Here is a 24611-nt window from a genome sequence, read left to right as displayed (position 1 = left end):
TTGCCCAGAACCCAGCTGTAATCATAGTCAGTCTGATTGAACCCTCTGTGTCTTGAGCATCTAGAGAAGGCACCTCCCTTCTCTGGTTGTAATACTCCTGGCTGCTCCTACACCTCAGTGGACTTGGGGGACTCCAATGCCTGCCTGTCCTCTCTGGTCCTCCTAGTGCTCTCGGCCTTTCTGGTGGTGTATTAGCTTCCTCTGGCTTCTTTAATTGCTGATCCCAAATTGGGTAGTTCAAGAGCAACAGGAAATTATTCTCTGTCCTCCTGGAGGCCAGAATCCAAACTGAGATGTCAGCAAGGCTGGTTTCTTGTGGGAAGTTGAGATCCTAGGGCTGCCGGCCTCTTGGTGTTCTTTGTCTTGAAGCTGTCATTACCATCGGTGCTGTCATCTTCACACAGCAAGGGACAAGGTCTTGCTATATGGCCTATGTCGGCCATAAACTGGTGGCCAACTGAGTGCGGGGATTGTGAGCATGCACCACCGTGCATGACTGGTAACTTTTCAGTCTTTCAAGGGTGTTCACCAGGGGCCAGGGCCATCTGAGTCCTGCACATCCTCAGCTTCAGTAGCCACACCAACAAAGACTTTTTCCAAATATCTTCACACCCTGTGGCTTAGGGTGGACATGCATTTAGTGGGAACACTATTCTAGCTGATTCAGGTACCCTCTAGGAAGTATGTGATCCCGGTGAATTCAGGTGTCATCGGCTATGACTCTGCTAGTTCCAAGGACAGGAAAGTGGCTCATCACAGCAATGCTTTCACTATCTTGGGCCCAAAGCATTTGCTGATTGTCTCTAAGTTCAGCTCTTCACCTGGCTAGGTGGTTAAGAGAAACGTGGATACTATTTACCTCCCCTGGGTCCTTCCTTGTTCCAAGACACCACTCTCACTTTAGGCAAGGACAGCACCTTGGTTTCAAGCCATTGTAACCCTCTTGATACTCTTGAGACCCTAATATGCAGGCTGATTAGGTTATGTCATCTGACACTCCAGCACACTGGCCTTCAGCCTTTTCCTGCGCCTGTGCTCACACTTGGTGACGTCGGTCAGTCTGTGACTCCTGGAGAGTAGGAGATTAAGGGAACCAACCCTGAAGATACTGTACACCTGGACGCTGTAGTTAAGACCCTCACCCAGCATAGGCAAACCACAGGGGAATGAAAGTCCTAAGGATGAGACCCTCTAATCCCTGGACTGAATTCGGGATGTGCTGAGCTTGGGAGACTGCTTGCCTAATGAGCCCGAAGCTCCGGGTTAGATCCCCAGTGCTATATAAACTGGACATGACGGTGCATGCCCATAACCCCAGCATCAAGAGGCGATCCTTAGCAAGATCAAGGCCACATTAGGTTATATCAGACCCTGTGACAAAACAACCAGTGGACAAGACTGACACCTGGCATGGATGTCTGGAAAGGTGCCCACATCTAAAGACTGGGTTGTATGCCCGGAGCTGGGTCCTGGAGAAGGGAAGCATGGAGCAGGTCACATATAGGCCTGACAGGACACTGGCAGGCTCGGGGAAGGCGATGGCATAGTGACTGCCAGTTCTGACCTCTTCTTAGGCAAGAAACTTGGGCATAGCCCCAGTGAGTACCAGATGAGACTTCTCCCGTGGAACGAAGTGTTCCTGGCTAGGTCTGGTTCTAGGTGTCCATGCTGTTCTGGGTTTCATCCACTTCTGACCAAGTCAGACTCCAGGGTCTAAGAACACTCGCTAGTCTTGGCTGTGGGTGGCACTGCTTTAGCCTCAGTCAGCTTCCTTCTCACGCTCCGAAGCCTAAACCCACAGGAGAACCAGGCATGGGGTTGGGGTATGTGTGTGTAGTTGCTCCGAGCTGAAGCCACATCACCCTCTCCTGCTGGAGGTGAGAAGAACGTGCTGGCCCAGGGAAGGGATGGAAACAGGTGGGTGACGTAATAGTGACAGGTGGGCCTGGGGTCTACAGCTGCATACCTGCACCTTGCTGAGCCAGCAGGGAAGAGGTAGCCAGGGTCTCAGAGAGTTTGGTAGAGTACCCAAAAGGGCATGTGAGTTGTGGCCTGCATTGCACAGGGACCAGCCCTGGAGACGGGAAGACATACTGAGGCTGTGGGCGCAAGTTGCCACTGGCTCACTTGGTTAACCCTTGCGCTTTCTGAGCCTCAGGCTGGGGGCTTCAAGGAGAGGAAACAGGACACAATTCTGCCCTGGAGAAAGGCCCACCTGTGTGATCAAAGACTGGACTTTGGAAGAACTTGGTGTGAGGCAGGGGGTGTAGATGGGCAAACTGAGGCAGGCAGAGTGTCCCAGCAGAGGAGAGAGTCTGAAGTCTCAGCCACTGCCAAGTAGTTAGAACCCCCAAGGTCATCCAGAGTCATCCCAGAGGGGGTAGGTCAGACACATATGGAGGCTAGCGGATGCTTCACTGTGGGTTTGAAGATAAAGGAACGGGGCTGTGAACTGAGGGATTCTGGAACTTTCAGAATCTGGGAAACAAAGAATCCAGTTTTTCTTGCAGTCTCTGGAATGTCACCTGACACCTCAATTTCAGGCTGGTGAAACTCTCCTGGACTCCAAGCTTAGGTGGATTCTTGGGACTCCCACCTAAGCCACACAGCTGACATCAAAAGCTTTGGTAGAACAGGAACACCACAGTGAGAGTCATGACTGCAGATGGGACTGAGTGGATTTCTGGGAACCTGTGACTCACAGCACGGGGAGCCCCTGTACCAATGTCCTAGTTGAGATCATGCTCAAGTGAGGCCAAGAACTCCAGAGCCGCCAAGCTGCGGTGGCGCACACCCTTAATCCCAGCACTCAGGAGGCAGAGACAGGTGGATCTCTCTGAGTTTGAGGTCAGCCTGGTCTACAGAGTGAGTTCCAGGATAGCCAGGGCAACACAAAGAAACCCTGTCTCGAAAAAAACAAAAAATAAAAAGGAAAAGAGAAAGAACTCCAGAGTCAAAAGCTGGCTGTGGTGGGGTCCATGATTGTAATCTTATATCTAGGGAGGCAGAGACAGGAGGACCCTGGGATTTAGTTAACCTAGTCTTCTTTGTGTGTGTGTGTGTGTGTTTTGGGGGGGTTTTGTTTTGTTTTATATTTTGAGACAGGGTTTCTTTGTTTAATAGTCCTGGCTGTCCTGGAACTCTCTTTAAAGATCAGGCTGGCCTTACACTCACAGAGATTCACCTGCCTCTGCCTCCAGATTGCTGGGATTAAAGGTGTGTGTCACTACTGCCCAGCTAACCTAGCTTTCTTGAGTTTCACACCAGTATGGGATTGTCATAAAATAAAAAGGTAAGGCTGGGTGTGGTGGCTCAAGACTTTCATTCCAGCACTCGGGAGGCAAAGCCAGGCAGATCTTTTTGAGTTCATGGCTAGCCTGGCAAATGTAGTGAGACAAGCCAGAACTACATAAAGAGACCCTGTCTCAAAAAAAATGAAAAAAAAATAAGTGCAACAGTAAAATATCAAACAGTAAAAGTTAAAAAGTAAGCAGCACCTGATAAGCCACATCTAAAGTTGCCCCCTGGCTTCTGCATACATGTGCACACTCACAAATGCCATTCCCACATACATGCACACCCCACTACACATGCACATACATATCATACATACATGTATACAAGCTAGGATGGAAGATTGTAAAATGCGGGGAAGCCAGAGCAGATAGTTGTCTGTGAAGAGAAGCCTAAGAGGGGCCTATGGGACTTAGCATAGGGATGGGAGGCCTGAGGGAGGAAATCAGGGAAGGTGCTTCTGCCCAAGGCCAAGCAGAAGGAATGGATCTTGTAGGGAAGACTGAGCGTGCCAATGGAGGGAAGAACTGGAGATTTAAAGGGTGTGGTTAGGGAGTCACCCTCTTTTCCACTGCTGAGTTGTGAGCCACGTTCACAGCAGACCAGGTAGGTATCCTGCACGCCATAGCTGGACTCCAGCTTCTATTTCTGGCTAGGCTTGGTTGGAGGACTCTGGATCAGTGGGTTGCACACTTTCCTAGAATGGTTACCTCACATGCCTAGCTGGCAATTAGTGGGTGGACAAGGCCAGGCCAAGCCCCTGTCAACCTGGCCTAATCACCTGCCACTTTGGGACCCCGGAGAGGCCAGGGTTAAAGCATATGTCTTAGCATCTGCTCCCTAACTGGGCTATGTTTTGGGTTGGGCCCAGCAAATGTCTCCCCCGCCCCCCACTGTCCCCTGCCCTACCAGTCCCCACCCACTGTCAGGCCTCAGACCTTGGGAGAGCAGGACTCTGCTCTTACAGAGACACAGTCCTGCCTGCCCCCAGCACCTGCTATCTATTTTCCTGGGAAAATCAATAGCTCCAATATGTCAGCTCTTAAGTGGAGCTACAATAAATTACCCTGCCATTAAGCATACTGACGGCTGTCACCTCTGCCTCCCCATTAGGGAGACATTAGGCTTCCTGTGAAATTTCTCTGTGTGCTTTGCAATAATGAGGGTTGAGGTGTTGGTTTATGCCCCTGAGGGGCGAGGCAAAGGCACCACACACAGTATGGTGATGTAGCACATTTTGGAGCTTCTACTATAGGGCTACTGCTTCTCCAGCTTCCTGGCCAGACTCCTGTAGCAGAACCTTCCTGAAAGAGTGGTTCCTCCAAAGAAGTGTGTTGGAGGATGGTTGCTCCAGAAACAGGTGGCTGAGGAATGGGGTCACTGCCCTGGACTAGAAGCCTTCAGGAGCAGGTAATGTGAAGGTGGTGTTTGTATCTGTTGCTGGGGTCTTGTGACTGAGTGCCATAAACTTGGTGGCTTAGAACAACAGACATGTGGGGCTGCAGAGACAGCACAGCAGTTCAGAATGCTCACGGCTCTCACAGAAGACCTGGGTTCTGTTCCCAGCATCCACATGGTGGCTGGAAACCATCCCTCGCTCCAGTTTCAGGGGACTCAGCATCCACTTCTGGCTTCCATGGGAACCAGGCACACACGCAGGGCACATACATACATTCATTGCAAAACACATACACATAAAATAGACAATTTTTTTGTTTTTTTTCAAGACAGGGTTCTCTGTGTAGCCCTGGCTTTATGGGACTCACTATGTAGATGAGGATGGCCTTGAATTCACAGAGATCCCACTGCCTCTGCCTCCTGAGTGCTGGGGTTAAAGGTTTGTACCATCACAACTCAACTTAAAAATTTTAAAATTAAAAAAGAGGATGTAAGACCAGGTAGTGGTGGTGCATACCTTTAATCCCAGCACTTAGGAGGTAGAGACAGATGGATCTCTGTGAATTTGAGGCCAACCTGGTCTACAGAGTGAGTTCCAGGACAGCCAGGACTGTTTCACAAAGAAATCCTGTCTCGAAAAAAAAAGAAGAAAAAAAAAGAGGATGTATTCCTAATGGTCTGGATTAAAGGTGTGCCTGGCTTACATATACTTTTTTATGTGGCTGGTAAGTTTCAAACTGGGTCCTCATGTTTGCACGGCAAGGACTTTACAGACTGAGCTGTCCCCCCACAGCCCTACAATGTCTACTTCTGTCTCTGTTCTGAGACAGTCACTGAGACTGAGATGGGCTCACCCCAGGGTGAAACTCTAACTCTTGTTCCACCTCCTTACTCAGTCCCATGGGCTGTTCTAGGCAGCTCGTAGGCTTCCCTGTAGAGATCCATCCAGGAGCCTGGCTCCCTGGCTTCACACCTTAGGACCTCTAGAGCTTTACTACCTTCAGGAGGCCACCCCATCCCACCCCTCAGCTTGCACATTACCTATAGTTAAGTCCCTAGGTGCTGCTAAGTCTTTGCCAAGAGAGTGGTGTCGTAGTGTGGGGTTCTGTGATAGAACAGGTGGGGCAGGACACGGGGAGGAGGACCTAGGCAGACAGGTGCCTCTGTTGACACAGCAGCTCTTAGCCAGGGTCCTGGGTTGGGCCTCTCGGCATGGGGAGGACTCACAGGTGTTGCTGGGCTCCAACATCTCTGGTATTGCTCCAGCTCTAACACAGAGAGGGTGCCTTGGGCAAGAACATGAGTGTGAAGCTTTCCCCACTATTAAGTGGGCACAGGAAAACAGCATACTTCAGGCCACAAGGAGGCTCTTGATTTTGTTCCATTCTGGGGTAGATTACAGCTCCCAGGTCCCTCTTTTGCCCATAAAACGGTAAGTAATCAAAAGCTGAGGTCACCTTCAGCATCACAGACGGAGTGTGCTGCCCAAGGAGGGAGACCGTGAGCAAAAGGAGAGCAAAACCCAGGTCACAAGGTCCCAGCCTTCCTTATTCGGAGGGAACAAAGCACGTAGGTTTACAGGTGGCCCACTAATCTCTCAGTTGAAACTGGTGCAAATTTCCCTCCAAGTTCTGGATCTAACTTATTTCAGGTCCTTTTTCCCTGGGTGGAGAAGTTTAAGTTCAACCCTCTAGCAGAGGAGTTTCAAGTGAAGACAGGTTAGTGGGCCTGAGTGTTCAGAGGTGATCGTCATGTCTTCAGGAACTAGGTTGCTGCACTTGAGGGGTTGTGGCTCTCCTCTGCAGCCCAGTGAAGGCACCTTCCACCTCCTCAGGACTGCTGTGTAAGAATGGGCCTCCCAAAGCGGTGGTGGCACTTTAATCCCAGCACTCGGAAGACAGAGGCAGGTGGATCTCTGTGAGTTCAAGGCCAGCCTGGTCTACAAAAGCTAGTTCCAGGACAGGCACCAAAGCTACAGAGAGACCCTGTCTCGAAAAAAAAAAAAAAAAACAAACAAACAAACAAACAAAAAAATGGGCCTCCCTCCAGCAGGATGCATTGTTAGCAGCCGGGCTGAAGAGTCATCTTCCTAATTTCTCCCTTTCCATGCTCTGGTGCTTTCAGACACTATCCCCTGAGACAAATAAAAGCATGGGGACTCTGCTCGCCCAGAAAGGGTCCTAGATTTCTGGAACTCACAGCTGTCTGACCCATGAGACAGAAGGGGAGGCACTGACATTTTTTGTGACTGGTTCACAGATCAAGAAGAAATCCAGGCCAGGCAGTGGTGGCACACGCCTTTAATTCCAGCACTTGGGAGGCAGAGGCAGATGGATCTCAGTGAGTACAAGACCAGGCTATAGAGCTAGTTCCAGGGCACCCAAGGTTGTTACACAGAGAAACTCTGTCTTGAAAAACAATACAAACAAAGAACATATCCAGAGTGACTGCCATTAGTGGGTGTTGTACCTCCTACCCCGGTGTGATACAACAGTATAGGTAGTAGGTACACAGAAGACACTGTCAGGGCTGATTCTGTTTCTTGATTTTGATTTTGTATTTTAAATTGGGTTGGTGTTCTAGCTATGTAGCCCAACCTGGCCTGAAACCGGTGATCCTCCTGTCTCTGCCTCCTGTATTGGGATTACAAGTTTGCCTGGCTAGAGCTGATTCTGAAGATACATCGAGCCTCAATCAGCTCCCAGCTCAAAACGCCAGGCACACACTGGAGAGGCACGGGGTGTCGTTCCAGGAGTGTCTCCTTGTGGGCTGGTACGTTATTCAGGGTCTGGACATCCTGTGGTCTACACAGAGCCATTTCCATTCTCCCTGAGGGCAAATGAAGTCTGGGAACCTGGGGTAGTTTAGGTGAATGTGATGCCCCATACGTCCTTTCGAGGGGACGGCCTGGCCGGTGGCGTCTACGGTGCGAAGGCTTCCCAGCTTCGGGCCTGAGGGCATAACTGAGGCGGTTGTAGCTGGCATCGGAGACATGGCCAAGCAAGAGGTTGAGAGCCCGGATGGAAGACGCGCTTCTGGAGAAAAGGGACCACCAAATCACTTCCGTATGATGGTCCTGGAGAGAAGACAGAAGATGCCAAGGGTTCTCAAGTCTGTGGGCATCGCGGGCATCAGACTGATCAGCCCTTGGGTCTTCCGAGAGCGTCCCCGTAGGTTCAAGTCTTTAAGGAGAGACTGAGAACTACACAAACATGAAAGCCGGCAGGTCACCTGGGCGGGACCCGGGACGGAAGAGCTCGCGGCAGGAAACACGTCATTTCCGTTGTGCGGCGGGGGACACACGTTGTGTAGTCGTGCAAAAGAGGCGATGTGAAGTTCGGCTTCCGGTTTTATGCGACGGAAGTAACGAAAGCGCTGTGCGCCGCAGAGTGCGAGCAGAGGTCGCTATGAACGGTGTCCTGTGTTCGCGGGCTGCGGGGTGAGCGCTGTGAGGTTCTGGTGGGCTAGGGCGGGAGGCGGCCGAGGCCGCGGGACGCTTACTCCTGACTCTTTTCCAGAGCGGTCCGGGCTCTGCGACTCGTGGGCTGGGCCTCGCGAAGCCTGCATCCGCCGCCCCCTGGCCGGTCTCCAGCCCGACCCACATACAGGGAAGAGGAGGAGGAAGACCCCAACCTCCCCATCCAATTTTCCTCCAGCAGTGCCACCCCAGACCGCTGGACGGTGGAGCATTCCCTGGGGAAGAAGCAGCAACGGCCCTGGTGGAAAGTGCTGCCGATCACCTTCAGCCTCACAGTTCTGATCCTCTGGTGCTATCTGAGGCAGGAGACCAGCACGGACCAGTGGTTGAGAGAGGTTTTGGGAGAGGTAGACAAGGAGGACGAGGAGGAGTCAGACGATCGTCTGGAGGAGCCTGAAGCTCCGACTTTCTACGAATTTAGAACGTAACGGTTCCTGCTGAGGAAAGAAACAGGCAGCCGTCCTTCTGTTTCGTTGTCAAGTTTGGCGATTTCTGACCTGGTACTGCGTGCGTCTTCGATGCTTTTAAAGGACTTGGATGGCGCTGAGACGCGAGAACACAGCACGGAATTGGGGGCTCGAAATCTGACCCTTGCCAGACATGAATGCCCAGTGATTACATCCAAAGGACTTTTGAGGTTCATAGAAAAGGTTTTGGCTGCACCGTGCGCTGTTGAATTTGTGATGTGTTTGTACAGCCTAATCATGTTTCCAGAGCAGTTCCGGTGGGGATGTTACCTGCAGTTCATTTGCTTTCTGAGACAGAATAACTGCAGAAGTTTTACACTTTGTATTTTGCCACGGTGTGTACAACATCAGTAGAAGCTACTTTAAAAGCTACTTTAAATACTAACAAATGGAAAATACATTTGGTAAAGCTTAATGAACACAATTCTCCCCTCCTCTTGCATCAAGTGTTTTTTTTGTTTTTGTTTTTTTTTTTTGGTGGTCGTGGTGGTGATTGATTTTCGATTGTTTGTTTTGAGACAGAGTCTCTCTGTATAGCTCTGGCTGGTCTGGAACTAGCTGTGTAAACTAGCCTCACTTCAGCCAGAAATCTGCCTGCCTCTGCCTTCAGCTCTCTAGTGATAGGATTAAAGATGTGTACCAGGACCTATGGCATCTTGTTTTTTTGGTTTTTTGAGACAGGTTTTCCCTGTAGCTTTGGAGCTTGTCCTGGAACTAGCTCTTGTAGACCAGGCTGGCCTCGAACTCAGAGATCCACCTGCCTCTGCCTCCTGAGTGCTGGTATTAAAGGCGTGCATCTTGATCTTGTTTTTAAAAGGAGTAATTTCTTAGGTCAAGCAGTTAACTTTTTCTGTTTTTTTTTTTTTCCCTTCCATTTGAGAACCTAAAACCAAGCAAAACAAAAACCAGTGCTTGCCAGAAGTGGTAGTGAATGCCTGTAATCCCATCACTTAGAAGACTGAGGCAGGAGGATCCTAAGTTTGAGGTCTGCCTGGGCTACAGAGGGAGATGCTGTCTCAAGAAACAAAATTATTTTTCAATGACACAGTGAGTTTTTGTTTCTGCCTTTTTATCAGTGTTGGGGGTTGAACCCAGGAATTTAGCATGCTAGCCTACCACTGAGCTCTGTCTGTTCGCAGCTCACGGAATTGTTTTTGAAAAAAAGAAGAAAAGAAATGTCAGGGGCTGGAGGGATGGCTCTGCTGAGCTTTCTGAGATGTTGAGTTCAAGTACCAGCACCTACATGGTGGCTGTAGTAGGAGGCGATGCCCTCTTCTGGTGTAAAGGTGAACATGCAGATAGCACACTCATATGCAGTAAACAATTTTTTTAAAGGTCGCATTCCATGCAGCAGGCCCACAGTGCAGCTAGACTAGGCTGGTCACGTCTCCCCTGTGATGTGCGTAGTTGAACTCACGAGCAAGGGAGAGCTTTGGCTGTTTGGCACAGTGGGCACACTTAAACATCTGTTTTGTTTTGTGTTTTTTGTTGTTGTTTTTGTATTTTGAGACAGGGTTTCTCGGGAACCCTGTCTGTCCTGGAACTTGTTTTGTAGACCAGGTTGGCTGTAGCTTTTGTGCTCCCTAAGGTGCTCAGCCTGATGACTTCTCTGGGTAAGTGCCCAGTAAACATCGGCTAGGGAGAGGCCCTGCAAATATGAGCCAGCACAGGTGACTGCTGCATGCACATGAGGTAGATAAACCGTTAGGCAGAAAGAAACGATTACATACAACATGTTCTTTCAAAGGGAAAGAAGTTAACCTAACAGCCACTTAAAAATTAGGTTTATTTTATGTGTATGATATATGTATGTATGTGTACCACATGCTTGCCTGGTGCCCATACAGGTCAGAAGAGGGTGTCAGTCCCTGGAACCGGAGTTTTGGCTGTGAGTTGATAATGGGTCCTGGGAACTGGCCTTGGGTCCTCTGGAAGAGGAGCCAGTAACCACTGAGTCATTTCTCCAGCCCCAACAGTCACTTTTTGTAAGCTCTTAAAAATGGACGGTCTCAGTAGTATTGGGCAGTCTCCCAAAAAGTGAGCTATTACACACAGAGAAAAACTTGTTTTGTTTTTCCCATTAGTTCTAGCCCTGGATAACAGCTTCAATAAAAAGGAAATTTCTAGCCAGGCACTGGTGGCACGTGCCTTTAATCCCAGCACTCAGGAGGCAGAGGCAGGCGGATCTCTGTGAGTTCGAGGCCAGCCAGGTCTACAAGAGCTAGTTCCAGTACAGGCTCCAAACCTACAGAGAAACCCTGTCTCAATCCTGCCCTCCCCTCATAAATAAAAAATGAAAAGGAAACTTTTAGGTCTTATGTGGGCACCACAGGTGATCTAGTTTTCATTTCCCCACTCCTCAGCAATCTTTGAGATATGTTTATTCCTCTGTAGGTCTGTCCTTCCCTCTTGTTCTGTTTCATCTATTTTAAAATGACAATGTTCCTGGTCCTGGGTTTTGCTTTTTTTTTTTTTTTTTTTTTTGGTTTGGTTTTTTTGTTTGTTTTTTGCGACACGGTTTCTATCTTTTGGAGCCTGTCCTGGAACTAGCTCTTGTAGACCAGGCTGGCCTCAAACTCACAGAGATCTGTCTGCCTCTACCTCCCCAGTGCTGGGATTAAAGGAGTAAGGCACCACCTCCCTGCCGGGTTTTGCTTTTTGTATATCCAGGGCTGGCCTAGACTTACTATCTCCACCTCTTGAGTGTGAGGATTACATGCTTGTGCAACCACATCTTCCTTTTTTAAAAAAAGTTAATTTCAGGTTTTGTGGGCTAGGGATAATGCTCAGTGGTGGAGTGCTTGGCTAGCGTTCACAAGGCTCTGCGTTCTACCTCTAACACCACAACCAAAACAAGCTACCAAAAAGTTTCAAGCAAATTGTCTGCAGAATGCCACGGAAGAAGTCAGTCACCCTACCAGCAAGTGATAATTTTACTTTTTCCGTATTTTAAAATGTCACTAACATATCTGGGCCATATTATCTTTGTTCATGTTTCGGATCGGTGTTCCTCGAAATGGGACAGATTATTTTCTGTAAGCAGGAGGATCAATTGCTTTCCAGCTTTTCCTTTCAGAGGACTTGCATTTACGATGTCTCTTGCCACACAGTTACATGCTAATGAATGCTAGCCCTGGGTTCTCCCTTCCCCGAATTCATCCTAGCACCTGCGGAGCCCAGCCCACAACGTGCATCCAGCACCGTGAATCCGTCATTCCTGACCACCCTGTACATCCTTTATCCTAGGCGCTCATCTGCCAACCTTTTAAAACACAAAGCTTTTTAAAAAAGCATCTCAGAGAATTCACACTCGGCCCATCCTTAAACTCAAAATTTCCTGATAAAGGGGCGACCATCGCCACGGTCTAATTATACACCTTTTCTAGCTAAAAGAAGCTTGTGCCCACCTGCAGCCCTCGCGTCCCAACACCGGCCCACGGCGCTGGACCCAGAGGCCAGCGAAGGGACTCTACAACAACGGGCGTGTCCTGCTTTGCGCCCATAACTTGCTGCCGTAGGGGGACCGTAGGTTCTGCGTGTCGCCCCCGCCGCACAGCGCGCGTGGGCTAGGGGTCGACGGGGGCGTGGCCGGCGCGGCGTGCCCGGGGGTGTGGCCGGCGCGGCGGGGGGCGCAGGGGGCTGGGTGCGGGGGGAGATCCGGGGGCGCCGGCGCGGCGCATGCGCGCTGCATTGTTTTGACTGAAAATGCCGTCGGTTTCGAAAGCGGCGGCGGCGTCGCTGAGCGGGTCCCCCCCGCAGACCGAGAAACCAACCCATTACAGGTCAGTGCCTGGGCTGCGGCCCGTGGCCTCCGGGACGCCGCGGCGCAGGGGAGCGGCTCGCGCGCGCCCCGGGCCCGGGTGTCGCCGCTGAGGGTGCGCCCCGCCCGCGCCCCCGCCACCAGCCCTTGCGGGTCACGCCGTCCGGGCGCGGGCCGCCGCCTGAGGTGGAGAGGTGGCGCCCGGGGTCTTCGGCGACCACTGGCCTGGGGGCTGGGCTTGCTTCTGGTCTCCCGCCACCCTGTGCGCCAGGCTGGAGTCTGGGAACAGCGCCTGCGTTCCGAGCTCAGGGCCGCGCCTGGGCTGGAGGTGGACGCACGACCACCCGGACGCGGGCACTCGTCGCCCGAGCTTGAGAGGCGGCGCCCAGGGTCTGGGGTGGCCTCTGGGTTGGAGGCGGAGTCGCACCTAGGGTCGGATGGACGCTTGGACTGTGAGCCTGGGGGTCGTTTCTGCGGCGCAGAAGAGGGGTTGCGCTTGGTGTGGGCGGGTGGAGCTTGCAGTCCATCTGGAACCCGAGAAGGGAGTTGCGCGGGAGTCGGTTGACGGGGTCTGGGGATTGAGAGGTGGCGCCTGGGGTCAGGGACTGTGTTGAAGGGGGCGGATCTAGTTGTGTAGAGTTATCTGGGATCGGACTTGGGGTGACACGCTCGGAGGAGGTGTGCGTCTTGAGTTGGGAGATCTTATCTGGGGACTGGGAAGTGGTATTTGGGGTCAAGGGACTGAGAATCTGTTTGGAGTTACCTGGTCTCTGAGTTGGGGAATGGCGCCTGGGGTCCAGGGACTGTGCCCGTGGAAAGGGGAGGGTACCAGGCCGTGGAAGTCAGATGGACTCGGGCGGTAGGTGGGCGGTGGGCTTCGTGTCTGGGACCCTGCCCCGCCGCGTCCCAGGGGCCTCCAGCCGGCGGCGGCTGCGGCCCGCAACGCTGTTTGTCTTTTTAGGTATCTAAAGGAGTTTAGGACAGAGCAGTGCTCCCTGTTTTTGCAGCATAAGTGCAGCCAGCACAGGCCGTTCACCTGTTTCCATTGGCATTTCCTAAATCAGCGTCGGCGCAGACCGCTCCGACGGCGGGATGGCACCTTCAACTACAGCCCGGACGTTTACTGCTCCAAGTACGATGAGGCCACCGGCCTGTGTCCTGACGGCGACGAGTAAGTGGGGCTCCCGTGGGTGGCTGCTGGCCTTTCCCCAGGACAGGTCAACAGGTTCTTGAGGTTCCTGGTTTTTGTGTTGAGACAAGATCTGTATGTAGCCCTGGCTGTCCTGGAACACTCTGTAGACCAAGCTGGCCTCGGACTCAGATCCTCCTGCCCCCGCTCACCAGGTGCTGGGGTTGAAGATGTGCGCCATTATGCTGGCTTTTTAGTTCTTTTTAATATCTGCTACCTGTAGAGGGGAACCTCATTTTTACTCAGGTTTTCCAGGGCTTCGCAGAGTGTGTGTGTGTGTGTGTTTCTCCCCATTTTTAGGCTAGTTCCCTAGTGTGTTGTAGGGGGAATCTTCGGTAATTCAAACTGATTTTGATTCACTTTCCACCCTTATTCCTCCCAATGCTCTACTTTAAAATTGGCCGGAGTTTTGCAGCTACCTGATTTAAAAGGATTTTGTGTGACCAGTTGCTTTTCAGTCGAGTACTTGCTTACATGTAAGCATGGAATGTTTCCTTGCTGCTTACTGTGCATTTTTCTTTTCTTTTGTTTTGTTTTGTTTTACATCCTGACCACAAAAAAAAAAGTGGAACGTTTTATAAATTTGCGTGTTATCCTTGCACAGGGGCCATGCTAGTCTTCTCTGTGTCATTCCAATTTTAGTATATGTGCTGCCGAAGCAAGCACTTACCTGCGTATTTTATAGAAGGGGAGCAGAATTGTTACTCTGATAAGGATTCATGGGATGATTTTACCTTTTATTATTAATAATGTACTGGGTATGAAATGACACCCATGGCCCTGCATATGCTAGGCAAGGTCTTTACCACTGAGCTACCCTCCCAGTTCATTCTTTATATTAAAAAAAAAGGAAAATTGTTTTATTTGTACATTGACATTTATGTAACACTTTCAAATTTTAATAAATCAAGGTTTTGCTTGGGTTGGTTTATATTTTATTGGTTTCCTAATGGTATTATGAATAGATGTCTTGTGTGTCTGTGCATGTGTGCTTACGTGTGCAGGTACAGAGTGTCTGTGGGTGCTCATACTCTTGGGCATTCACAGAGTGGAGTTTGCAGGTCAGTCTCATATGTGTTCATTACTTTGTTTTGAAAAAGAGTCTTTCATCAGGGCAGTGTTGGCACACGCCTTTAATCCCAGCACTCGGGAGGCAGAAGCAGTCGGATCCCTGTGAGTTCGAGGTCAGCCTGGTCTACAAGAGCTAGTTCCAGTACAGGCTTGATAGCTACAGCGAAACTCTGTCTCAAAAAACAAAAATAAAACAAACAAACAAAAAGGCTTTCATTGTCCTGGAGCTGGTTAAATGGGTTAAGTTCGCTGGTCTGCTAGCAAGCAAGCGCTAGGGACTGCCTGTCTTTGCCTCTCTATCTCTGGGATTGCGAGTATGTGCCACTGTGCCCTGCCTTTTTTTTTCCTTTTTTCTCTTTTCATTCCCTTTCTTTCCTTCCTTCCTTCCTTCCTTCCTTCCTTCCTTCCTTCCTTTCTTTCTGGGGGTTCTAGGGATCAAACTTAGTTCTTTATATCTGCAAGGCAAGCGTCTTACTGACTGAGCCATCTCTCCAGCCCCAAATGTCTTCATTGTGTTCAGAGGGAGGTGGAACATAGTATCAAGAGGTGTCACCTCTGTCCTTTGGGCAATTTGGGGATGTGGGGGCAGGGTAGCCGCTTCCTGTCTGTGAGGTCAGTCTCTGTCTTGAAGACCTAATCTCTTGACACGTCAGAGGATCTGGCACCTGAGAAGTCATCGTAATAGTCATACAGAATTGTGGTGCTGGAGGTTCTTTTTTGTTCTTTGTTGGATGTGAGGAAATATGGCTGTTTTCATATATTTGTTACTAGGGAGAGAAAGAACCCAAGGGCCAACCCTCTCCCACTGATCCATATCCCTAGCTTCCTTCAGAGTCTCTAATGGCCTGAAACTTACTGTGTAGACCAGGCTGGCCTCTAACTTCCAGTAATTGCTTGAGTTTGCCTCCTGAGTGCTGGGATCAAAAGCATACATGCTTACTTACTTATTCCTTTAATAGGATTCTTTTTATGTAATATGGGCTGATTTTTCAACTCTGATTCTCCTGCCTTATTCTCCCAAGGCTGGATTACAGGTACTGTCACACTTGGCATTGTGCTTTTCTTTTCTTTTTCTTTTTCTTTTTTGTTTTGTTTTCAAGACAGGGTTTCTCTGTGTAACAGTCCTAGCTGTCCTGAAACTAGCTCTTGTAGACCAGGCTGGCCTCAAACTCACGGATATCCACCTGCTTCTGTCTCTTGAGTGCTGGGATTAAAGTCATGCGCCACCACTGCTCAGCTTTTCTTTTTTCTTTTTTATGGTGCATTGGTGTTTTGCCTGCGTGCGTGTCTGTGGTGACAGTTTCAGATCTCCTGGAATTGGGGTTACAGAGTTGTGAGCTGCCTTTTGGGTGCCAGGAGTTGAACCTGGGTCCCCTGGGAGTGTAGCCAGTGCTTTTAATTTCGGAGCCATCTCTCCATCTCCAGTTCCATCCTTTGTTTTTCTTTGGTTTGGTTGGTTGGTTCTAGTTTTGGTTTACGTGGTTTCTCTCTGTAGCCCTGGCTCTCCTGGAACTTGTTCTGTAGACCAGGCTGACCTTGAACTCATGGAGATCCATCCACTTAACTCTGCCACCTAAAGGCATGCACTAACACCTTTGTCCTTTGTTTGTCCTTTGGGCAGTTTTGGGGTAGCTGCTTCCTGCTCAGAGGTAGGTGTGTGTGTGTGTGTGTGTGTGTGTGTGTGTGTGTGTGCGCGCGCGCGCACTTTGTACACATGTAAATTCAGATGCTCACAAAGGCGGGAAGATCCTCCTGGAGCTGGAGTTACAGATAGTTGTGAATTACTCACTGTGAGTTCTGGAAGCTCAACTTAGCTGCTCTGCAAGAGCAGTATATGCTCTTTTTTATCATTTTTTTTTCTTAAATGTGTTTATTTTCATTTTATGTGCATTGGTGTTTTGCTATGGGTGTCCTGTTCGCTGGAAGTGGAGTTACAGACAAGTTGTGACCTGCCATATGGGTGCTGGGAATTGAACCTAGGAAGAGCAGTACATGATCTTAACTGCTGAGCCATCTCTCTAGCCCCTCACAGAAAGGTTTTTAGTGGATATATTGCTGCTGTTAATGTAGCTTGAGGGGTGAACTAGATAAATAGTACAACCTGCTGAGCTTCAGTTACTGTAATGTTCTAGAGCCAGCAACATGGTTCACTGGGTAAAGGCACTAGCTGCCAAGCCTGATGGTTTCAGTTTTATTCCTGGGACTCACGTAATGGAAGAAGAAAACTCACACAAATTATACTCTGGCTTCCATACATATGCTGTTGTATATGTGCATGCTGGCACACACACTCTAAATACGTATAGTAATTTGTTGTTGTTGTTGTTTTGAGACAGGGTTTCTCTGTGTAGCCCTGACTTTCCTGGAACACACTCTGTAGACTAAGCTGTCCTCAAACTCAAGAGATCTGTCTGTCTGTGCCTCCTAAGTGCTAGGATTAAAGGTGTGCACCACCACCACCCAGCAGTAATTTTTTTTTTCCTAGACATAATTTGTGTAGCCCTGGCTGGCCTGGTTTCGAACTCACAGAAATCTACCTGCTTCTGCTTCCTAAGTACTAGGATTAAAGATACTTGTGGTATTTAATTTAATTCCTTTTGAACTGGCTCCTTCGAACATGTCCTCAGAAGACAGGTGACTCTCAGGCTAAGACGTGGCCTCAGTTCCCAATTTTACATGATCTCTTGGTCACCTTGGGGCTGCTGCTACCTGAGTTTAGAGCTGGAATTCATGAGACAAACGGTGCCCTAGAGTATGGCCTGGGGCTATCTTATAGAATTCACCAGTGATAATTTTAATTTGTAAAAAGAAAGCATTAGGCTGGAGGGTTGGCTTAGGGGTTAGGAGCACTTGCTGCTCTTATAGATGACTTGGGCTCAGTTCCCAGCACCCACATGGCAGCCAACAACCCACCTATGACTCCAGGCCCAGGGAATCGACATTTTTCTGAAGTCTGCAGGTGCCAGGTACACACATGGTACACAGATATACACACAGGCAAAATACTCATACACATACAATAAAATAAATCTAAAAAGCAGAGAAATAGAGGCTGGAGAGATGGTCAGAGATTAAGAGCACGGGCTGTTCTTTCAGAGGTCCTGAGTTAAATTCTCAGCAACCACATGGTGGTTCACAACCATCTATAATGAGATCTGGTGCCCTCTTCTGGCATGCATACAGAATAAATAAATAAATCTTTTTTTTTTAAAAAAAAAGAAATAAAGCCTGTCTCGGGCAGTTTGGTGGTCTTGGTTATTGGAGCATGTCACTGCTGGGCACTCAGGGCATGTAGCTCTGTAGATTGCCTGCCTCTGCCTCGCAAGTTCTGGTATTACAGGCGTGTGCCACCACCTCCTGCCTGGTGTGTCCGTTCTTAATGGAATGAGGTGAACTTCAGTGAACACCAACTTCCAGGTGTTCTTTAGCTGTGTCCAAGGGGTAATTAACCATATGCAGTCGTTACTGATATGCCAACTATCATTCAGGGTTAGTAGCTTGTAGTTTATCATTAGGAAACCTAAGTGGGACTTGTCCAGATGCTTGCCATTCAGTTGGGGATATGTTCTGTGGGCATGTGTGCCTAAAAAGGGTCAGATATGTCTTAGGAAAGACTTTTGTTTGTAATTTATCTCGAGCACATGGGATGAGTTGCTCTTCCGGAAGCATTTGACAGACTGCCTCCGCTGGGAGTCTTTGCTTAGTAATTACTGAGAAGGGCTTCCCCATCGCTGCACATGTGGAATGGCTGTCGTTTATCTTATTAATAATTGCATATTCTGGTTCATGCAGGGTTGCCATAGAAATGGTAAATTAGATAGTACTTTCCAGAGTATTGATGGTGGGGACTTTTCCTCTATTTCAGGGTCTTGAAATTCTTTATTTTTGGCATAGTACTGTCAAACAATAAGCATTTATTGTTTGTATACTATGGGAAATAGTGCCTAGGTCCTCAAGAAAGCTAGGCTTTACCTCTGAGCCTCATGCCTAGACTCACAAATCCATTATTTTAAAACATCGTTTCTAAGTGCAAAGCCTCTTTAGCCAGTGTGTGGTAAAGTGAGCATCCAGTTAGTCTTGATGGTGGCTGAGCCCATCCAGGACTCTGGGTCTGCTCTAGGGGGGTGGGCACCTCTAGATGGGCAGCACTTCAGTAGCCCTCCTCTACCCTCACTCTTTCCTTCTGGTTTCCGCACTGTCACCAACCTCGATGAGCACCCCCCTTCCCCGGTACCATCTCTCCCCTTGGAGTCCTTCCAGCACTCCCTTGTCCACACACACACACACACTCACGCACGCACGCACGCACGTGCTCTTTGGGAAGCTTGCTGCCAAACAGTCTCGTTAAGATTCTTGCTGCACTCTTTCCTTGTTGGTGGTCACCTCCGTACTGCTTCCTCTTATGACCCCTATTCAGCCTGTCCTCCCCTCTAATACTCCTTGAGCAACTACTGGACCCCAGCCAACTACTTCATTTGAGGGGTTGGTCCCAAACAGTACTGCCTGCTTCATCCCATCCTGGCTGACATCTTGCCATTTTTTCTGATGGGCATGACATTTTTCCAACATTGGCGTCTATTGGTTGCTTTGGGTCATGTGTGATGTTCCTTGCCCTAATGGGAATTGGCCTTCAGTCTTCACATGGCCTGCTTAGGTTGACCAACTAATTAGCTAGTGGTGGATCCATGTTGACCCACACCCATTAAGCAGCATCTAGGGCAGGCAGTGGGGTTATATTCATGCCTGTGCACATCCAGCGTGGGTGCTCCTGGAGCTGCAAGCACTGTAAGTCAGTCTGTCTGTATCTATCCATCCATCCATTTATCTTCTTACTATGTGGCTCTGGCCTACTTCAAACCCACAGGATCTCCTATCTCTGCCTCCCAAGTGCTTGAATTAAAGTCATGTGTAACCACACCCAGGACTTCTCTTTTGAGGTAGTTTCTGGGGTGGAAAATGAGACTGGCTCACAGGATAGAAGCTTCCGTTCTTACCTGAGACCAGGTGCGGTACCTCTTGGCATGAAGTATGCCTTTCTGAACTCTAGGCGACAAAGACTCTTCTGGGGAACCAGGAGTGTATATCGTACCTGTGGTTGTTTGGATGGAGAAGGTTCAGGTAGCCCCCACGTGTGCCAACTGATTGTTGTTGACTTAGACTCTGTCCCTAGTGATGTAGTTGGCTAAAGACTTCAGTTTGTCCTATTTATACAAATAAAATTGAATTCATTAATTTGATGCAACTCTACTGAAAGTTTGGTTTAGTTAGGTGTAATTTTGTTGTTAAGACAGATTTTCACTCGGGAATACAAGGTGGGATTGACTCTTTGGCAGTCCTCTTGCCTCAGCCTCCATGTTGTTGGAATTAAAGGCAAGTGCTTCCACACCCTACTTCTTTCCCTTTTCTGAGCAGCAGGCCTCATTTTCCTACATGGCTCACAGGGCATCTCTCTCCCATCTAAAGATACTTGGGGCATCTGGGAACAGATATTGCCTAGGTGGATATAAGAGGGCTCCTTTCTCATTGTGGATCTTTATGGAAGCTTTATCTTAGTCGGTGTTCTATTGCTATGAAGAGACACCATGACCACAGCACCTCTTCCCAAAGAAAGCATTTATCTCTGGCTGGCTTACAGTTCCAGAGGTTTAGTCTCATTATTATCATGGTGGGAAGCATGGTGGCAGGCAAGCAGATATGGTGCTGGAGGTAGAGCTGAGAGTTCTGCATCTGGATTCACAGGCAGCCGGAAGAGACAGACACTGGGCCTGCTTTCAGCTTTTGAAACCTCAAAGCTTATCCCCAGTGACACACTTCCTCCAACAAGGTCACACCTCTTAAATCCCTTTCACCTAGTGCCGGTCCCTGCTGAGCACACATTCACATATATGAGCCTGTGACAGCCATTCTCAGTCAAACCACCACGCTGGGGTAACCTGCTGGGTTTCCATTTCTTCCTTTTTTTTTTTTTTTTTTCTGAGATAGTGTTTCTCTGTAGCCCTGTCTGTTCTGGAACTGGCTCTCTAGACCAGGCTGGCCTCTAACTCAGAGATCTTCCTGTGTCTGCCTTTTACATATGGTGCTCCAGCTATCTGGGCTGCTCACACCTTCCATTTATGGCAGAGGTTTGCACAGTTGCAGCTCTATGCCCACTCACCCTCCAGGGAGTTCAGCTTTTGCTTAAGCCCTAGGCCCTACAACTTTTTACCTTTATATTTTTTGAGACAGGATCTCAGTATGTATTTTGCTTTGTAGACAAGGCTGGCCTTGAACTCACAGCGATATGCCTTCCTCTAGGTCCCTAGTGCTGGGTTAAAGGTGTACACCATCACGACTGATCCCCCATGAGTATTTATATGAAATACTATGTAAGGGTCTTTCCACAGAGACATCACAGGTAAGAACAGTGACACACACCACCGCCATCGAGACACAAAACAGACTGCTCGAAGTCTTAGAAGTGGAAGCTCGAGATGTGCAGTGGTGTACATTCCTTTAATCCCAGCACTCAGGAGGAAAACACAGGTGGACCTCTGCGAGTCTCTGAGTTCAAGGCCAGCCTGGTCTACAAAGCGAGTTCTAGGCCAGTCAGGGCTGTTACACGAGAAACCCTGTCAAGAAAAATTATACAGGAAAAAAATAAGCATGTCATCATTAAGGTATTTTATTTATATTTAATCTGAGCTCAGGCTTTGAGGCCACAGAGTAGTGGGCAGTGACTGCCTGGCCGAGCAGAAAAGAGTGTGAGGCAGTGAAAACGCAGCTGCTATGTGGAGAGATCTCAGGCTGGGCTCTGGTTGCCATGGCAATGGTCCTGGAGCAGAGAAGCAAGGTGCCCCTCAGCACAAGTCAGAGCAAATCCCATGGGAATGGACATAGATTTCAGTGTGAAATTGAGGGAGTGGATAAGGGTTGGTGAGTTGCCGCTGCAGTGTAGGGACCTCTCTCCCTACCCCTCTGGAGTGATGTTTTTCTGTGTCCCACCGTTTTCTCTAGTTGGATGGCAGTTATAATGAGTGAGTACTGGAATGGGCACATTCCTGGTCACTGCAAGGTAGATGTGGGCTGTAAATGGAGGTGAGGCCCATTTCATTCTGCGTGAGGATGCGTTGTAGTGTTGTCGTCATCTCTCTCACACCCTACAGTCTGAGACCTCTTTGCTCTGTTCTCGTTTCTCTGGCTGTTTGTGACTTCTGGGCACATGTAGCCATGTGCCTGCCGTGTGATTGTGATGTGACATTGCCCTATCTCTTCGATTTTGCCCCAGGTTCTGCCTTGGTTCTTCCTGACCCCTCTCCCTCTTTGGGGTCCTTGGAAACAACAGGATGTGGACCCAGAAGTCACCCTCACCTTCTCTGATAATAGCTTGTCAGAAAGATGGCATGACTTGTGTGGATGACAAGAGTGCACATTGAAGGATTTTATTTAAGCTGGGTGGTGGTGGTGGTGCACGCCTTTAGCCCCAGCACTCAGGAGGCAGAGGCAGGCAGGTATTTGTGAGTTCGAAGCTAGCCTGGTCTTCAGAGAGAATTTCAAGACAGCCAAGGATACATTGAGAAAACCCTGTCTTGGAAAAACCAAAAACAAAAATTTATTCAGGGCTGAAAGCAGTGGCATATACCTTTAATCCCAGCGTTCAGGAGGCAGAACCAGGTAGATCTCAGGGATTGAGGCCAGTCTGGTCTAATAGGGGTTCTGAGCCTGCCAGATCTATGTAGTGAGATCCAGAACTGATGAAACAGCTTAGATAAAGGTAACTGCCGCCAAATAACATCATGAGTTAAGTCCTGGAAAGAACAGACTTCTGGGGTTGTTGGACCAAAACGTAGACAAAAATAATGTATTAAAACATTTCTTAGAAAAAGTAGTAAAGGCTCGGTTGGCATCCACTGTAGTTCTGGCACTTGAGATGTAGAGATTGGAGAATTAGGAGTTCAAGAACATCCTGGGGTACATAGCAAGTTTGAGGCCAGCCTGGCATACATAAGACCTGTCTCAAAATACGAACTTGACATAGTTTACCTCCCAGTTTGAGAGAAGTGATGGGCACAGCTTTGGCAGTTACTTGCTTCCTATGTAATATGACTTCAAGAGGGAAAAGATACCACTCTTGTCGTTCCAGACTTTTTGTATGATGGTCTGTGCTTTAATGCTTATTTGTAATAAAATTCATTCTTTTCTTGGTGAGATACTTTTTTTTAAAACTTTATTTACTACATTAACTAAAAGTCTGTAATTCAGTGATAGAGCACTTGCCCAGCATGCTCGCAGTCCCAGGTTCAATTCCCAGAACTTCCGGGAAACAAAAGTAAACCGTTGACTTAAAGTTACCTGAACACTACTTTAAAAGTAAATAAAATAAAATCAGTTAAAAGGTCGTGACTGTGTAGCTCATTGTTTGCTCCATGTGCCCAAAGCCCTGGGTTCAACCCCTAGCTAGCACCACATAAACTGGGTGTGGTGGTAATCTTAGCACTGGCAATGGAGTGGAGGGAAGCCAGAGGAAGTAAGGCTGTTGGTTACGTGAGACCCTGTCTCAACAAAGACGAGGCCTGTAACGTTCTCATCAGTCAAGCCTCTGTCTTTATGTGGTCTATTAATTTTGGCATAGTAATTAGTGATAATAAGGATAATGTCTTAGTTTGCTTTTTTCTTTCGGTGCTAAAACATTCTGATCCAAAGCAGTTTGGGGGGGAGGAAAGGGTTTAATTGACTCCCACTCCACGTCACAGTCCGTCACTGAGGGAAGGTGAGGCGGAAACTGAAGCAGACGCCCTGGAAGAGCTCTGCGTACAGTCTCACTGGCTTGCTCGCTTTGCTTTCTTCTTTTTTGTTTCGAGACAGGGTTTCTCTGTATAGCTCTTGCTGTCCTGGAACTCTCTCTGTAGACCAGTCTGGCCTCAAATTCACAGAGATCATCTGCCTCTGCCTACTCAGTACTGGGATTAAAGGCGTGCGCCGTCACCACCCAGCTCAGTTTGCTTTCTTGTACAACCTGGGATCACCTGCCCAGTGTTGGACCCTCCCACATCAACCATCAATCAGGAAAATGCCTCACAGGTTTGCGAAAGGTTGGTCTGATGGAGGCATTTTCTCGGCTGAGGTTCCCTGGTCCCATATGTTCCTGGCTTGTGTCAAGTTGACAGAAAACTGACCGGCACCAGTAGCAGTGCATGGTAAGATAAGGAAAGGGTCTACGCCATAGGGTAGAGGACAGTACTCATTCAGTAAGAGCAGACCTTGGTGTGCAGGAATAGAGAAGCAGCTACTCCAGGTCCAGCGGGAGACCGGTGGACCTCAGGGTCAGCTTTATGTCTACAAGAACTAGTCAGTGTGTTCACCCCTCTGCTTCCCAGATGCCCCTACCTGCATCGAACGACTGGGGACACTGAGCGCAAGTACCACCTGCGCTACTACAAGACAGGCACGTGCATCCATGAGACAGATGCACGGGGCCATTGTGTGAAGAATGGCCTGCACTGTGCCTTCGCACATGGGCCCCTGGACCTGCGGCCACCTGTGTGTGACATTAGGTGAGTAGGGTGCCTTCCTCGGGACCAGCTTCCTCCCTTTGCTGCTTCTGGCGTCTTTGCTTCAAAGCATCTCTTTCTGAGCCCCAGCTTGGGGACCGGAGCTGCTGTGTATGCTACACTGACTTCAAACTGTCCTCCTACCTTTTCTTGGGTGCTAAGATTACAGAGCTTGCAGCTGTGCCCAATTTATGGTGGCTAAGGGTCAAACCCAGGGCTTCATGCAAGCACTCTCCCCACGGAGGTCCATCCCTGGCCGTCCCAATCTGTTCTCACTGTTTCCTTGTGTATTGTGAGCCACAAATAGGGACAATGGTGTAATGCTTTCCGTCTAGACGGATTAACACCATGTGTACCTAGCTGCTGTGGAAAGTAGAGCCTATAATATCCTAACACTTGGGAGACCGAGTCAGACTCAGGCTGCCAC

The 24611-nt window shown here is 49.0% G+C and overlaps 2 protein-coding genes and 1 non-coding gene across 7 annotated transcripts in view; 2 read left to right on the top strand and 1 right to left on the bottom strand.

Moving 5' to 3' along the window:
- The first annotated feature begins 7980 nt into the window (after positions 1–7980).
- On the top strand, positions 7981–9071 carry Uqcc4 (ubiquinol-cytochrome c reductase complex assembly factor 4). Its single transcript, XM_048436155.3, has 2 exons — positions 7981–8131; positions 8211–9071. Exons 1-2 carry the CDS (start codon positions 8100–8102, stop codon positions 8596–8598), a joined length of 420 nt encoding a protein of 139 aa, XP_048292112.1. The 5' UTR covers positions 7981–8099; the 3' UTR covers positions 8599–9071.
- Positions 9072–12270: 3199 nt separating this feature from the next.
- Unkl (unk like zinc finger) overlaps positions 12271–24611 on the top strand; it is a 41677-nt gene continuing 29336 nt past the window's right edge. For 4 of the 5 annotated variants that reach the window (XR_015003518.2, XM_085694768.2, XM_085694769.2 and 1 more), the window contains exons 1-3: positions 12271–12419; positions 13359–13568; positions 24011–24187. Coding sequence is in view for 3 of the 5 variants with exons in the window: in XM_085694768.2 (XP_085550894.1) it covers positions 12343–12419; positions 13359–13568; positions 24011–24187 (464 nt within the window). In the remaining 2 variants the exon portion in view is untranslated. The remainder of the gene's footprint in view (positions 12420–13358; positions 13569–24010; positions 24188–24611) is intronic. The other variant, XM_085694770.2, reaches the window with a different exon arrangement.
- Positions 14146–14252, bottom strand: LOC125401877 (U6 spliceosomal RNA). Its single transcript, XR_007232475.1, has one exon. It is a non-coding gene; the product is annotated as a U6 spliceosomal RNA (small nuclear RNA).

This window comes from Myodes glareolus, chromosome 9, assembly GCF_982192425.1.
Source record: "Myodes glareolus chromosome 9, mMyoGla1.1, whole genome shotgun sequence".
In the NCBI taxonomy this organism is placed as follows: Eukaryota; Metazoa; Chordata; class Mammalia; order Rodentia; family Cricetidae; genus Myodes; species Myodes glareolus.
Note: the sequence above shows the minus strand (reverse complement) of the source record. Positions and strands in the feature narration are given on the sequence as shown.